Raw genomic sequence first — 16,942 nt, forward strand, 5'->3', positions numbered from 1 at the left:
TTGGCTGAGATATCCCAAGGAAAATATGATTAAATGACGTTTCTGTTTGTCTATTTACTTATTTCATTTTGTATATCGTATACTTAGCCAGCACTCAGTTTTTCAGCATTTTATTAAATTATTAGATTTATTATTTATTTTAAAATTAAATTTACCTTATTTTATTGCATTATAAAAATGTTTGAAAATATTAAATTTTAAGCATCTTAACAAATATTATCTCATTAAATCTTCAGAACAACTCTATGACATACGAATACTATTTCCTCCAATTAAATATACTAAGTAACTTTTTCTGGGTCACTTGATTGGTAAATGTCAAAGCTGGGCTTTGTATCCCGTAGTCAGTATCCAGATTCCTTGTTCTCATCCACTACACTATACACTTCCCTATAGATGGGTCATTTCTGATCCTAATGTTATAATAAAATAGCTCCTATGTATTAAGCACTGAGTATGTGCCAAGCAAAAATTTTTCATTTAATTCCCATAAAATAATTTGAGTCACTAAAGACCATTTAAACTTTTACAGGTTGTAAAGAATGAATGTAAGTTCAAATAACTTCAGTTAATGGAGCTTTATTTTAAGGGGACAACATATAGAAGTACATGCAGCAGGAAACCATACCAGAAATTCAACAGACAATTTTAGAAAACTGAAATTTGTATATTCACTAACTCTGTGAGCAAACACCATCCCTTTTAAAGCTAAGAATATTGAGATTCTACAGTTTATATACGGTAACATAGCTGGCTCAGAGCTAATTTTTTGCCATTACTCACACATCGTACTTCTTCAAACAAAATTTTTATTTGATTACACCTCAGTATACCATGGCAGAATGCCACAGGGTTCATAAAGAATCAATATGGTACAGTGAAAAGATCATGTCTATTGGTTACTTGAGACAGAACTCAGTTGTAATATTACCTATACCAAACTGCTGTGTGACCTTCACACACATCTACTTGTCCCTCTTAAAATTTAATCTATTCTCAGAGGCTGCTCCTGCTGAAAATTCTTTGGTGATGTTCCATGGCTTGCTGAGTTAAGTCTAAATTTCTTGCATTTCATGTTTCTCACGCACTGCCTTTCAAATAAATCTCCTGATATATATCCCATTACTTTCCATTTGGTGCAATTCAGTCAAACTAGACCATTTCCATTTCCCAAATACATCTGATATATGATCATTGCAGTGCCTCTCCTTTTCATATTTTCTACATGTTGCTATTCTATACATTTTGCAAGGCCCAACTCAGTTCCCTCTTCTCCATAAAGTGTTTCCTTTATTAAGAGCAAACACCTGTGTAGCTCAGACCATGTGTCAGTCACTATGCTAAGTATTTCACAAGATGTACTTATTTGATTATACAATGTATCTACTAATGCAACCCTATTGTCCCCATTTAAAATGAGGAAATTGAACTATATAGAGATGAACTTGTTTAATGTTGTTGCAGCTAGTTAGTAGTAGATGTGTGATTCAAAACCTGGTAAACAATTCTCTCTCCTTTCCTCCTTTGAAATCCTGTATCATTTATTTCACATCTCTTGGTAATGTCTCAGTTTGCCTGATGCAGCGCCAATATATACCTTTTTTATTTCTGGCATAATTGTTACTAGCACACCCTTTCACTCTCTTAAGGTATTCATTGTACACTTGTTGTGTTTTCCTCCTAAACAGCTCTTTCATGCCTCTTCCCCTTTTTGTTTCTACTGCCTCGCCTTAATTTATGCTCTTATCATCTGTTACATAGATGGTTACTACAAAATTCCTTTTTTTTCTATTCCTGCAGACTCTTTCCTCTCCTATATATTTGCATACAACTGGATGATCATTTTAGAACCCAAGCAGTATCAGGGCACACCCAACATGAAACAAACATCAACAACAGAAGTTTTTAAATGGCTCTCTATTGCCTCCAAGATAGAATCAAACACCTTAAATAAATACATAGATTTCAGCAGCCTTAGAATATGACCCTGCTTACTCTCCAGTCTCATTCCATTAGTTAGCCGGTCCAGCTAAACCGCACTGCTTTTTGCTCCCTAAGCATGCCCAACACATTTTTTTCCTCTGTATTTGCATAGGCTCTCTCTGTGATGCCTTTTTTCCAGACATTCCCCACGATGCAACTCAATTACCACTTCCTCTGGAATGTCACTTTTTCACCTCTTAGTTAAAGTTGAGTGCACTTTTCCTGACACTACCCCTGTGTCCTATTTCCATATTGGCAGTTAATGATAAAAAGCATGGGCTCTGTTGGGAGGGCATAAATGAGATAACATATCAGTTGTTGCACATAGGAAGCATCCAGTTAATAATGGTGAAGTTTAATCCTTACACCACTGTATTGTATTTATTGCTTAACTCTGCTTCTCCCATTATTCTCTGAGTTCCTTGATAGCAGAAAGTGTCCCTCATCTATTATGTGAGCATCTATTTACGTGTATGTGTACATATATTATATAAATATATTCAAACTTTAATAAAAACAAACAACAGTATTTAAATAGACAATTAACTGTAACTTGTTGATAATAATTATTAGTGTTAGATATTAGTAAACATATGTGTGTACATACTTGTATTTATATCTAGAATATACTTATGCCGGATCTCCCCTAATAGAGTGTAAATTTTTGAGGGTGATGATTACATATCTTTTGGAACTTGGGGGAATGAGTAAGTTCTATTTCAAAATATATGCTTTTGAAAGATACTTATTTTAACAAAAATCAAATTTCATACTTTTTTTCTCTCCAGTGCTTATTCCAATAGTACCTAATATCATAAACCTTTTGTTCTTGAAATAAGTTGAGACATTTCTCAGCACTTGTGCTCTCCTTACTCCCTTACTCTGTTTTACTTCTTCCTGAATTTCCGGTTCCAATTCTCTTTTCTTCTCTCAGTATTCTTCCTTCTTAGAATTTAATTTACTTCACCATTTTTAGGTTGTCTTCAAGTAATTGCATATTTAGTCTATACCTCTAATACGAATTTTCTTATGGATTTAAGATCGATCTTTTGAATGTTTGACTTAACATATTCATAGGGATATTTGACACCACTCTTTTAAATTTATTTTTTTTTTATTTTATTATTTATTTATTATTTTTTTTTATTTTTGGCTGTGTTGGGTTTTCGTTTCTGTGCGAGGGCTTTCTCTAGTTGCGGCAAGCGGGGGCCACTCTTCATTGCGATGCGCGGGCCTCTCACTATCGCGGCCTCTCTTGTTGCGGAGCACAGGCTCCAGACGCGCAGGCTCAGTAGTTGTGGCTCACGGGCCTAGTTGCTCCGCGGCATGTGGGATCTTCCCAGACCAGGGCTTGAACCCGTGTCCCCTGCATTGGCAGGCAGATTCTCAACCACTGCGCCACCGGGGAATCCCTTGACACCACTCTTGAGTCGACATTTCCAAAACATATTCCATTTCAGCTCTTCTCACCTCAAATCAGCTGTTCTTCTTTGTTTCCATTGCTACTTGAAGACAATGTCAAGATCAAATCTTGGTGTCACCTTCAACTCCTTGATCTCTCTAGTAGCCTATACATGTTCTCTCTAGAAGAAATCTTCTGTTCTACAGTTACCTTTTAAAATAATTCACCCCCACCCTGCTTATTCATGTATAAATTAGTAGTGCTTTTCCATATGTATTAGATATATAAATCTCTTTGAAGTTCATATGTTCAAAAAATATTTCTCAAGCAGCTACTCTGGGCCAAAGAGCGATTCCAGTTTTCTGACCTGGGTTGGCACCCTTTATTACTAACATTTTGAGGATCACAGCCTCCTTCCAGGAACTGTTGGATTCTGGTGACTCTTTGCCAAAGGAAAAAACTTGACAAAATATCAGGAATTTTACTGAGTTTCCTGAAGATTATCAATAAACTGTTTAAAAATTCATAGATCACCATATTCAAATATCTGTTGTGAAAAGATTGGAATTGGAGGCCTTCAGACACGAGAAATAAGATGGAATCTATAACCAGAATTGAAGAGAAAGACATTTCAGGAACAAGGGAGTAGTAAAACATAATGGCATAAGGTTTTATAATCAAAGAGAAGCCTATCCTCTATTAGAGGTTTGTACACCTTCTTCACTAGTGTGTTCCCAGAATATAAAAGGTACCTACTTAATAAGAGCTCAAGACATGTTTGTTGAATGAATGCGTGTGGACATTTAGTAAAGTTATTTAAACTCTCTGACATTGCTTCCAAATCTGTTAACTGAAAGTAGTCATACCTACCCCATAAGAGTGTTATTAGGATTAATGAAATAACATGTGTTAAGTATATAGTCTGGAAAATAATACGCTTTCAACCAATAGCAATTATGAAAAAGCAAAAAAACAACCAAAACAAAACAAACCCTGCATATTGGAACTGGTACACAGAGACAGAGCTAATAGAAGCCAGTGTAACTGTTGCCGGTCACCCGCATGCATCAGAATTATTTGTGCTTATTCAAGATACAGAATCATGGTCCTGTTCTGAGAACCACAGAATCTAAATCTCTGGAGAGCAAGAGTAGGAAACTGCATTTTGAGCAAGCTTCCCAAGAGATTAGACTGAACATTGTTGTGATGAAGTTTGAGCACAATGAATGCAGGAGCTGACAGTAAACTTCTTGAAGACAAAGACTATGTTTTATACCTCTTTGTTTTCCCATTGTCTTGAAGTTGGATGATTATCAGTAAATATCTTTTTCATGAATGAATGAATTGATCATGTTAACCAGATTCTTTATAACATGTGTACATATTGAAGAGAAGCAGAAGGAGAAACAAGAAGAAATTACCCATGGCAAAGATTTGGATCAGAGAGGATGTGCTGTGGAATGAATTGTGTTCCTCCAAAATTCATATGGTGAAGCCTTAACCCTCAAAGTGATGATATTTGGAGATGGAGCCTTTAGGAGGTAATCAAGTCTTGAAGGTGGAGCCCTCATGATGGGATTAGTGCTCATAGAAGAAGAGACAAAGAGGAGAGGATACAGAAAGAAGGTGGCTTTCACAAGATGCTGAATTTGCTGGCACCTTAATCTTGGACTTCTAACCTTCTATCACTGTGAGAAATAAATGTTTGTTGTTTAAGCCACACAGTCTATTGTATTTAGTTACAGCATCCCAAACTGACTAAGACATGATGTACAGTTAAAAAAAAAAAACAAATAAATCTTTAATAAATTCTGAGGGACAAGGGGAGAAGTTGTCCTTTAGTTTGTCCTTAGAAGGAAAATATGCAAATAGAAACAGGGCAAATTAATTTATGACAAACAGATACTTGTAGCTTCCAAACAACTAATTGAGAAATCATGCTATGATATTTGACTTTAAGCAATTGGTATTTACAAATATTTAACAGACTAAAATTTATAATGAGTGACAGGAGATCTGACCTATGAGATTGTAAACATTAAAATACAGATTTATATCTAATGCTTAGAAACTGCCAGGTACATTGTCAGTAATCACTGACATTTGTTGATTAATGAATGTAAAAGCGACACTGAAATTGGGAATATGATCATCATGGCAGACACAATGTACTGAGCCTTAGAATGAGTCAAGCATTTGGAGTATGTGTAAGAACTACCTAAACTCTCAGCTTATCAGTTACCTTCTTTTAACATGATGTTACTACCACTAATAACAATGTGGTTCCTTTTCTCACTGAGTGACCAAATTGGTAAATGTAAAATGATGTTACACAAGAATGAAGTTTTACATAGTTATGCTTATGAATATTTAGCATTTTTCTTAGGTCAATTTAATTGGTGTTGCTTTAAAAAAGTCACTTGGAATCCACCTCCCTTTGAAGGAACGCATTCATCAGCTACTTACATACATTTTTCCAAGGAAAAGTTAAAAGTGTTACTCAAAATGTAAGCTGAGATGAATTCAAATAGAATACTAACTTGTCCACCTCTTGTCCGAGGAATAATACAATCATAAGTGACAAGAGTCAGCCTTCAAGGTAATTTATTACAAACACAGTTCTTTAAAACCCTTGTTTATTGTATAAACATAGCCTAGTCTCATTCTTCTTGAAACCAAGCTTTTAACTCTTTAACCCTATGGTATGGATTCATCAAAAATTTACTCCCTATGAAGCTCTTTATGATCCCAACAGTCCTGATTCCTCCAGATTGTTTTATTTCCAAACTATAAATATTGTTTTTTCACTCCTTAGTGTGGAAATTCAGCTACCTCCATATTACATGCTTACTGAAGTAGAAAACTGCCTAATCAGATAGGAAAACATTTGGCTGTGAATAAATCAGCATTTGTCGAGGATTTCAAAGTGTGAAAGTAGGCAGACAAGCCCAGATCCTAAGAGCTCTGCTTTCTCTTGCTTCCCTGTAGAGAAATCAGAGGCTAATATGGCCTCCACTACCATCTGTCTAAATACTTGAATGTGTTGTCTTGAATTAACACAGCAGATCTAGTGGGGGGTATAATTAAGATTTTATTTTTACATTTCATCAGCAGATGCTCTACAATATAAATTTATCCGTAAATGTTCAGATTGATTAAGTTTTTAATAAGGAAAACAATGGATGTTTAAAGATCAACTAATTCAGAACAAGAAGTAAAATTATTTTAATATGTTGACTTGTAGTGTTTATGGATTTTATCCTTTTTCTAAAACTTTAAGTGAGGAATTGCTATAGATTTTCTGGAGGGAGAAAAACCTATTCATACATAAATATATATATATATATATATATATATATATATATATATGCAAGCAATAAAAATCTAACATTGTCACTCATTCTACCTTTAAATTAATAGTTAAACTACCTGCTAATAAATTGTAATTTCCATTGTTTTACTCCGTGACCTTTCAAAAGATCTTAAAACAGTACTTTCCATAAAATATGCAATCAGTAAATACCTATTGAATAAATGAAACCCACGTAGGTTATTTTAATTTCCATACAGTCAGATGAAGTTTATGAACAAGGGAGAATTCTCTACAGCATTCTCTGGCAACAAGCAATGGGACTGTTTGCAAAGCAGCACTATAGAAAACTAAGCAAAAGCATATATCTTTATTAAGGGTAATTTTCAGCTTGAGACCTGGAAAAGGAACTCAATTTGCTTCTTGTTAAATAACTCTTGTGCCAGTTACACATTCAAATTTATTGTAAGCTCAAATGTCTGTACTGTGCATTGTAGTTGAAAACAAAACAAAACAAAAAAAGAATGATTTTGTCATCCTTCCCCCAAAATCACAAAATTTTGTGAGAAAGATAAGTTTTTAGAAAAGCTTTGTTTCTGAAATAGCTTTACTTTTCCATTGAAGAGATCATTGGGCTGTAAATAAGCTTCCTATGTGAAGTACCTGCATATCACTTTATTTCTTTTTGCTTCTAAAACCTAGTAAAGTTCATAGAAATTCAATAAATGTTTGCAGAATGAATGGAATCCCTGACAAGAGACTTCTTGCTCTGATTATTCTGCAAGTAGCTTTTAATAAAAGACTTTGATAAGGACTTACAAATACAGGTTTTAATCCTCTGAAACAGATTATTTCCAACCCTAATAGAAAACCCTTACTGGTAGTTTGGTACCTAAAATTGTTGTTGATTGGTATTTGAGTTTGTATTTAATATTTAGTATATATAATAAATATATTTAATAGGAATAAATATATGTATATACATTAATATTTTTGTCCTTCAGGTTTTTTAATCTGTAAATGGGACTAAAATACTAGAAGGCATTATTGAAAGGTCATAGAAATATTTATAATCACTTACTTTTCAAAAAGATATGCATGAGCCTATAGTTAATTGTAAAGATCTTTCCAAATAAAAGATTCTCCAAATTTTTAATACAAAAACACCCATGCATACACATATACATAGATAAGTAGAAAGGAAGATAGACAGATAGATAGATAGATAGATAGATAGATAGATAGATAGATAGATAGATAGATAGTTGAAAGAAAGAAGGCAAAAGTTAAAAAGAGAGATAGACGGGAAGGAAGGAAAAAAGGAAAGAAGGAAGAAAGAAAGAAAATTAGATAAGAAAAAGGCAAGTAATCATAATATAACTGTTAGTCCATTTAATTTTAGTTTGGGTTTGCACTGAATCTTGCCACTAATTTACCTGAAAAGTTTTGCTGTTTTTAGTCTGCACTTCAAGCATATATTTCTTAGTTAAATATAGCATGACAATGATTTTTATATCAGATGATAAATGTGTTGGGAGCTGGCTTAGCGTTTCCCTTAAATACTGATGCAGTGAAACCCAGAGGCCCGCAGTGGTATGGGTCCCTCTGGAACATCAATCACGCATGATGCTGTAAGGAGAAGTCTTGACTACTTAGAGTCAATGTCGTCACTGTAACCTATGCTCATCTGAATGCAGGCATTTTTCTGCTACGGAGATTTCATTTCACTTCACCCTCAACCCAGTCACCCCTCAGCATTTATCATATTGTTAGCACATTCATTTTTGTAATGAGAATTCTGTAAAACACATGCTTTTTAAGACATATTTTCCCTGTTATATTTTTTTCCTCTCAGACAGGATGCGTGAATATTTGTAAGCATTTCTTATTTGGAAAGAACTTTGCAAATAACTATAAGCTCATGCCTTCTTTCTTAAAAGTAAGTTGTTATAAGGATTTCTGTGGCCTTTCAATAATATATTTTAGCATTTTGGTGCCAGTCTGCAGATAGAAAAACTGCAGGCTAGAAATGTAATATGGTATTCACATATTATTCTAAAATTGGAAAAAAATAGAATTAAGAGTTTTAAAAATTAGATTTAGAAAGTCTCTTCCCTATCCTCAATAGTCAAAGTGAGGTGAGAGGAGGCAATTTTCTAAGCAATACAGACAAACGAAATACTTTTCTCTTGAATTAATCACTTTTGTTGAAAGGAAATCTTGTCATCCAACTTGACCATCCGGTAATTATTTCTGTATTCTTAACTGAACTATAAAAATCTAACCAATGTTTCCCAATCAGAAGAATCCGTGAAACTAATTAAGAAATGTGTAGAATGGACTAAGTTACTTTTATAAGAAATAATTTCAGACAAGACACTAATTTAGAACACTTACTTTGATGCTTGTAGAGTTCAACTCTAAGTGATTTTTCAATTTCAATTGGAAAGACCTATTGAGGTATGTTTTTCATGTAATGTAAGGTAGTGAGAAAACTTCTGAGAACTATATCATGGAAAGAATTAATTGCAATCGGTTCATAATAGATATTTAAATATTTGATTTACCACATGTACTTAGTTTATCAGTTTCCAAAGCCAAATAATTTCAGGCTGGTAACCTACTACTATGAAGGTGTCATCACTCTTTTAGACTTCTAAGTTATCCAGCTCACTCAAAGTGTAACTGGAGGGTGGGTGGGGTAAGGGTGTCATGAGAACTCTCAAAGGAAATATCAAAAGCACTTGATGAAATGGAAACTACATTTTCTCTTTCTGATTCATTTCATTGAAACTGAAGCCCACACAAACTGGTGCAAAGAGAGCATAAAGATAATTCAAGAAATTCAACTGCCGATTATTATCATAATTCAATTATCTCATCATCTAGCCTCTGTGATTTTCTGTGTGTGTTTTTTTGTTGTTGTTATTGTTGTTGTTAGCCCCTTTATTTTAGTTATTTATCTTAATTTTTCACCTCACTAAAACAAAAATTATGTTTGGACTCACTTTCCTGGCTTTCAACTCTAAGGACACTCCAGACTCATGTTTTCCTCTAGCCTTGGCAGTAACTACCAGGCTCATTCCCTAATGCACCCCTTCCTCCAACTTCCCAATTAGAAGACAGAAATTATACAGAGCCTCCCTCCTGAACTACACAAGACAAGAGCACAGTAAGACATTCACACCCATGACACAGAGTTTCTCCACCTTGGCACTATTGACATTTTGGACCAGATAACTCTTATTTTCGGGGAATGTCTTGTGCCCTGTGGGGTGGTTAGCGGCACTAAAACCTACTAAAATCACTAGATACAATAGCACTTTCCCCAGCTGAGACAACCAAAAATATCTCCAGACATTGCCACCAGTCCCCTGGGAGCATAATCACCCCTGTTTAAGAACCACTACTATAAAGGCAGAAGTGTGGAGGGCAGTAAAGTGGATTTATCTACCCAATATAATCTTGCTGAGCAATCACTATGTGCAAACCAATGTTGTATGTGCTGTGAGAAACTTCGAGAAGGGTGAGACCCAGTTTCTGTCTTCAGAGAAATGAACACAAATAATTAGGACATAGGACAGCCCAACATAAAAAGTAGTGGTATCTTGATATGTATTCTGAGAAAGGAAAACAAAATTCCCTTTGGAAAAATCCAGAAGAGTGCTTGGAAAATTTAGCTAGGTCTTGGAGGTAGAGCATGATTCCAACAGGTCAGGATGGGACATGAAGGTCTTAGAGGCAAAAGAAAGAGCATTGGGATCAGTCGTGAGGAAAAATGTGAACGGCTTTGAATTCCAGATGTTTTGGACTTTATTTAGTTCATTAGGAAGATCCTTTCATTTGAGTTCATTTTAGTTTTGATGAGAGGAAGTGACATGATGAAATGACATGATGAAACTCATGGTTCCTGTTCTCTTACTTTTACATTTAACTCTTCTTCCCTACATCCACCATAAATTGTGGAGAGAGAAATAAGGAGTTTGTGACCACTCCGGCAAATCCAGTCCAGAGCACTTCTGCTGGATAAAGGTTAATCAATAGAATAGATGGAGCTTATAATTATAAAATTGTTACTTTTATTATTTATTTATTTTTAATAATTTATTATTAAACAAGTAAAAACAGCTTAAGAAACAGTCTTTTTGGAAAACAATGATTTCACGAAATAGGCAGCAAAAATGTTAAAGTTACTATCTTTGAAGATTGGGTGGGAAATTAGCACCCAAGTTTTAATAATACAGAAACTAAAAACACAATATAAATAAGAAGGACAAAGGCAATAACCTAAAGCACTCTGTATAGGACATTGATTCTTAACCTCTGGGGACTTATGGATCCCTTTGAGTATACTATGAAAATAGTGGTTTTCCCCAAGAAAATACCCATAGTCACATATTCATAAAATTTGGTATGACACTTCAGGGTGTCCTTGGCCTTCTGAAGCCCATAAATGGCCCTTCTAGGCATCCATGGCCCTCAGATTATAAAACCTGGATAGAAAACTACAGGCTACAAGACACAGACTGTTGCTTCAGAGACCTAAGAAGCCCCAGAAGTGCCTAAAATACCATGAGCGCAATGTAGAAGCTGAAATTCCTGGGCTCTTTCTAAATAACTGGATTTCATTTTGAAATGTAGTCAAAAAGCACTTAGTTATCATTTCCCGTTAAAGTTCTAAAAATTTAGATTTCTTTTATTTGACGGAAAAAGTGCTATATCTCTTAAAGCAACATGATAGAAAAATAGAAGGATTACTGAGTTGAAACTGAGACGACTTTAGGGCTTCTTCTAAGACGTTTAAACTTGGATTAGTAATTTAACTTCTCCGAGCTTCAGTTTTATGCTGTTTTATAATAGAGTATTGCATTATATTATTTTTAAGTCCTCTATATGTTCTAGAATTTTATAATTTAAATTAACTCATCTAAATATAAAAAAAAGCAAGACAAATAACTTCTAAAAATGAGAATAGCTCCAATTATTTTCACAGTAAAATATTTTCGTGAAGTGATTCAAAGCTAGATGCGGTTGAATTTCTAAATGACTGCATTTGCAAAAGTGGGTGATAAGTCGTCACACTCAGCTCTTATTAGTTATTAGTTACTTCTCCATGACTTTGAATCAGAAGGGTTTACTACAAGAGAGGTTCTGGCTGGGCTGTCTGAATGATGAATCATTTCCCACACCGAGGTGGTCTTCCCCAGCTCCAAGGTACTCATAGGCACTACCAGGAAATTTAACTCTGGTTGCCTGTGTTATACTTGGCATTTTACTAAAAAAAGAAAAAAAAAGGAATTTTCAATATTGATATCACCATGCTTTAACCTGCAGAAGCAAAAGATTTTCTTTGAGGAAAAGTACTTGACATTAAAAAAATAGTGCCCTCAGCCGAGGCTCCAATCATCTGAATTCACTTACCATTTGTGTGGCTTTAAATCTGGCTGCACACACGCCGGGACCAAGGATTAGAAATGCATCTGGGTAGCAGAAACCAGTTAGTGTAGTCTCCTCTACCCCCTTTTGTTGTCTGTTTTTGTAACATATGTTAGCCACCAAAGACACAAACAAGGATAAAATGGTTTTCTCCTTTCCCATCTGGTTCTCTGCCAGAGATACAAAGCCTGAGCAAAGCATCAGATTTCAATGTCCTGACTGCTGAGAAACCCCCTTCTTGTTCTCTATCCGTCACCATATTCCTCTTCTCAACAAATATTTTTCCACCAGTACAAAGCAATGTAGTCCAATAAAATTAGGGGTTATTTCTACTTACTCCCCTCCCAATTTCTGGTCATTAATAGTGCATTTGTGGGATAATATTTTTGCCTCTTATTTCACAGGACTGTGGTCTGATATAAGGGCTATATATTCACAGTATTTTGAACTCCTGAAATTAAAAATTACAGAGATTTTTTTTCATGTATAAATGAGTTCTGTTGTATGAATCAACCAAAAAGTCTTATGAATCAACCAAAAAAGTCTGTTGTTTGGATCTCATAATACATTTCTTATGGATAACTTTAAAAATGGCTGTAGAACTCTAGATTAGAAAAGAGAGACAAGAAGAAAGAGAGAGAGAGAGAGAGAGAGAGAGGGGGAGAGAGAGAGATATGACATATTACATATCCTCTGCATTGCAAACATTTGCATCCTTTGCATGCCTGTATCGTAATGGAAACCGAGAACCCCTTAGAAGCTGGGCAGCAGGGAAGGAGGCAAGGACTGTTTCTTTCAGGTGTGCAGTGAGTCTAATAAGGAGATGCTGGTGGCACCTGCCCTATGAAGAGATGCAACATTGTTATGTGGCAACGCTGCTGCTGCTTGTCTTTCAGGAACGTGCAGGACCCCACAAGCTGAGGACCGTGTGGCTCCTACGGCTGTCCCACGTTTGCAGACAAATTGCAAATTGGGTGTTTCAGTGTCAGAGGTTGCCAAAAAATGATTAAACCCTGCTATATAAAGAGTTACAACATAGATGTATGTTTGGGACTATAGGGATCTATCAATATTAATATTTTCAACTGACTGAGCATTACTGTATATTACTAGAGTAGTAATTTCTTTTATTTAAATTTGTCTTAAAAATTTTTAAACATTCAGAAAAGTAGAGAGAATAATAGAGTGAATATTTCTAGTTCCATAACTTCAATTTAAAAATCATTATGATATCTTGTAATAACCTATAATGGAAAAGAATCTGAAAAATAATAGATAATAGATATGTATGACTGAGTCACTTTGCTGTACACCTGAAACGAATACAACATTGTAAATCAACTATATTTCAATAAAAACAGTAGGATTTTGATTCATTTTCATCAGTTATTCTTTTTTTCTTTTTCCTTTTCATTGCCAAATATGATGAAGCAAAACCTAGATCTCATGTCACGTATACTTTAGTTATACAACTCTTAAAAAACAATTACATTTTCTCATGCAATGACAATGCCATAATAACTCCTAATAAAACAGTATTTTTATCATGTCATACCATGTTTGTAATCAGTTTTCTCTCATTGCCTATAAAATGTCTTTTATATTTGGTTTGTTCAAATCAGTATCTAAACAAGATGCCCACAATACGTTTAGTTGTTATGTATCTTAAATATCTTTTCATCTGAAGCAGTCCCACCTCCCTGTTTTTTCTCGTACCACTGACTTGCTGCCAAATTCATGTCAGTGTTACGATTTCAGTGACTATTTTTCCCCTTAAGTAGCATTTAACATATGACTTTATTCTTTATATATCCTTTAAATGGAAGTTAACTTTAAAGGTGAGTAGTTTCTTAAAATATCATGACAATGTATTGATTTTGTCATAAGTAGGCTCTAAGAGATCTATTTAGATTGTGATTAAAGAAAAGTAAAAGACTGTTATCTGCCATGGTTGATGGAAGAAAGAATAATGTAATTGAGATTAAAAGTGTTCCCACATTGTCCAATATTAACTGTATGACATAATGGATATCTTAAATATGGCCTGCGGTTCTTTTTTATGATAACTCCCTGGTTTCTACACTCCTTAGAGTGTGCAGACTCTGGCATAGGGGATTCTTACTGAGAAATGTTGAGAGAGAACATTAGAGAATAATAGACGTGATTTTAAAGGATCTTTAATTCCAAAAAAGCCCCTTTACATATTTGACTTTGAATCGTGCCTCAGAAATGAACTGGAAGATGGGACATCTACAGTAAGAGAACATTTAGGAGTCTATTTGAATAAGCAAAGATCACCGTAATGCAACTGCAGTACTAAGTTACTGCATGACTGATTATTGGGTGAAACCAACTCCAGAAAACGAATATAATACTGGGTTTCCCTTCGCCTAGTTATGCTCTGTTAACATAAGTCATCAAAGACATAGCTGATAGGTGAAGAACATAAAATGCCATGAAACTTGAAAGAAGTATGCCTTGGCAATAGTAGCATCTAAATACAGTAACATTTGTAATCCTCAGAACATTATTATGTAGATACTGTTATTTCCATTTTAAAGATAAGGAATCTGACTTATAAAAAGCTTAAGTAATTTCCCCAATACCACATAATAATAAATAGAGGATTCAGGAACTGAACTGAGGCAGTCAGTTCACTACTCTTAACCTCACTACTATACTATATTATCTCTTAAAATATCGTGATGAGCTAATTGTTATCTGTATATGAACACCAGAAGATAGAGAACCTTCTTCGGACTCTGATGCCAACCATGGAACTAGCAATATTTCTTAACCCATGTGGGATTTTAATGTGAGTACGTAACTATTATATATAATTCAATAACTATGTTCCTTTTCTTTTAAACAGGTCATCGATAACCTTGGTCCTTTGGAACTGATTCTTAATACTCCTAGCCATCATAGGGTTCATCATGGTGAGGAAATTCGATCTCTTCTTTCGTTCCTTCCTCATTTCTTGAAAAATGACATTATTATTTTGTATCACTTCAGCACAATTACCCAACCTAGTCACCACACACTGCAAAGAGCCATTTGCTTCTTCCTTTGTACCTGGACATACCTCATCTATAAAGAAAGGACTGGAGGAAAACAAAACAAAACAAAATGCTTTCCATAGCTGACTTTTTAATTTCCTTTTTGTTTAGCTCTCCTCGGATGTAGTGGAAAAAGTAGTTAACCAGCTGAGGGGGTACCCACTTCATATTGTGAGGGGCTTGTTGAAAGTTACTCCTTGACCCCACGCTGAGGGTCATTGCTGTGTACGGTCAGAGTGTCTTGGTCTTAAAAACTGTTGGTATTGAAGGAAAGCCTAATAAACAACACTTCACTTTCCTGCCTAAGTTCTATGAACAAACTCAACATACCCTGCTTTTTCCTGACAAAGAAAAAAATCCCATGTGACTAGTGCCTAAGGTTTAAAGACACTAGCTTAAGAAATAACAGAAGTATTTACATGTGCGCACCAAAAGACCTGTACAAGAGTGTGCATATTGGCATTATTTGTAATAGGTAATAGGAAAAAAAGATATAATTCGCATGTTTGTTAGCAATAGAACAGATACATTGTAGACTATTCTTGTAATGGAGAACTACATCACAGTGAAAATGTCCAAACTATGATAACATGTAATGGCATGAATAAATCTCACAAATGCCATTTGGAGAGAAGGAAGCTAGTAAGAAAATAATAAATATCATTGTTCTGTTTTTGTAAGTTTCCAGGCATCACAGGCAGTAGTACTGGCACACGTCAGGCCTGCCTTCCCAAGGTGGGCAGGTCCCTTTCCCTGGGGCAGGGAGCAGAGCAGAAGCACAAGCTCCTCCAGGTGGGGAGAGGGTGGGGTCCAGCTGCACATGTGCGGTTTCCTCTTCCAAACTCCACAGTCATACCTCCACCCCAGGGAATTATTACTGAGTTGGTGCAGAGGTCAAGAGCATTATGCTCTTGCTGTTCCCTCCATATTAAAGGAAACACAAGGACTGGAGAAAAACATGTCCACATTGAAGAAGAAATAGTTGCTAGTTTCCTGTTTGGCCTTAGAGCACCTTCGCATGCATGTTGCTTTATATCAGGCATTCTCAGCCTCTGCACTATTAACATTTTGGACCAGATAGTTCTTCACTTGGGAATGCGGGGTGGGCATGCGGGCTGCCCTGTGTATTATAAGATGTTGGTCTCTATGTATTAGATGCTAATAGTATCCCCTCCCAGTTATGACTATTAACAGTATCTCCAGACATTGCCATATATTCCCTGAGGGTCAAAGTGCTCCCTCACCCAACTGGGAGCCACTGTTTAGCCTACGTGTGGCAATGAGTGGTGGATCTGTGTAGCCAGCCCCACTCTACTTTTGTACCAGGGGAGAATTTTCCTTGTACCTTTACGTTCACCTGTACATTTGCATGTACAGAAGGTGTGTAAAGAAATGAGGACACGTGGAGACAGTTGAATTTTTTGGAGTAGTGGCTTGGTGGATTAATATTCTTTTTCCTTTGATTTACAATCATGTGGATATGATTGTGTTTATTTAAGTTGTTTTAATTAAGAAACTATGTCCAACTATTTAAATTTAAACTATTATTTAAGTATTTGGGGCGTTAAAATATCATATATGTTATGAGTCAATGAATATAATCAAAGGTAACTTAATTTTTACTTATGTCTTTTGTGATGAAAAAAATAGGAAAGTCTTACTGTAAGTGGAAAATTTTCTTCCTGGAAAAGAGGCAGTGAAAAGATCACATCAAAATCAAAAAAAAAAAATACAAATATACGTATATTATTG

The 16,942-nt window shown here is 35.1% G+C and overlaps 1 protein-coding gene across 2 annotated transcripts in view; it reads left to right on the forward strand.

Moving 5' to 3' along the window:
* Positions 1 to 16,942, forward strand: part of AGMO (alkylglycerol monooxygenase) — a 381,715-nt gene that overhangs the window by 185,506 nt on the left and 179,267 nt on the right. For both annotated transcript variants that reach the window (XM_082398502.1, XM_082398503.1), the window contains one exon: positions 15,004 to 15,070. In XM_082398502.1, coding sequence (XP_082254628.1) covers positions 15,004 to 15,070 — 67 coding nt within the window. The remainder of the gene's footprint in view (positions 1 to 15,003; positions 15,071 to 16,942) is intronic.

Source organism: Balaenoptera borealis (assembly GCF_965194805.1).
Source record: "Balaenoptera borealis genome assembly, chromosome: 7".
NCBI classification, from domain to species: domain Eukaryota; kingdom Metazoa; phylum Chordata; class Mammalia; order Artiodactyla; family Balaenopteridae; genus Balaenoptera; species Balaenoptera borealis.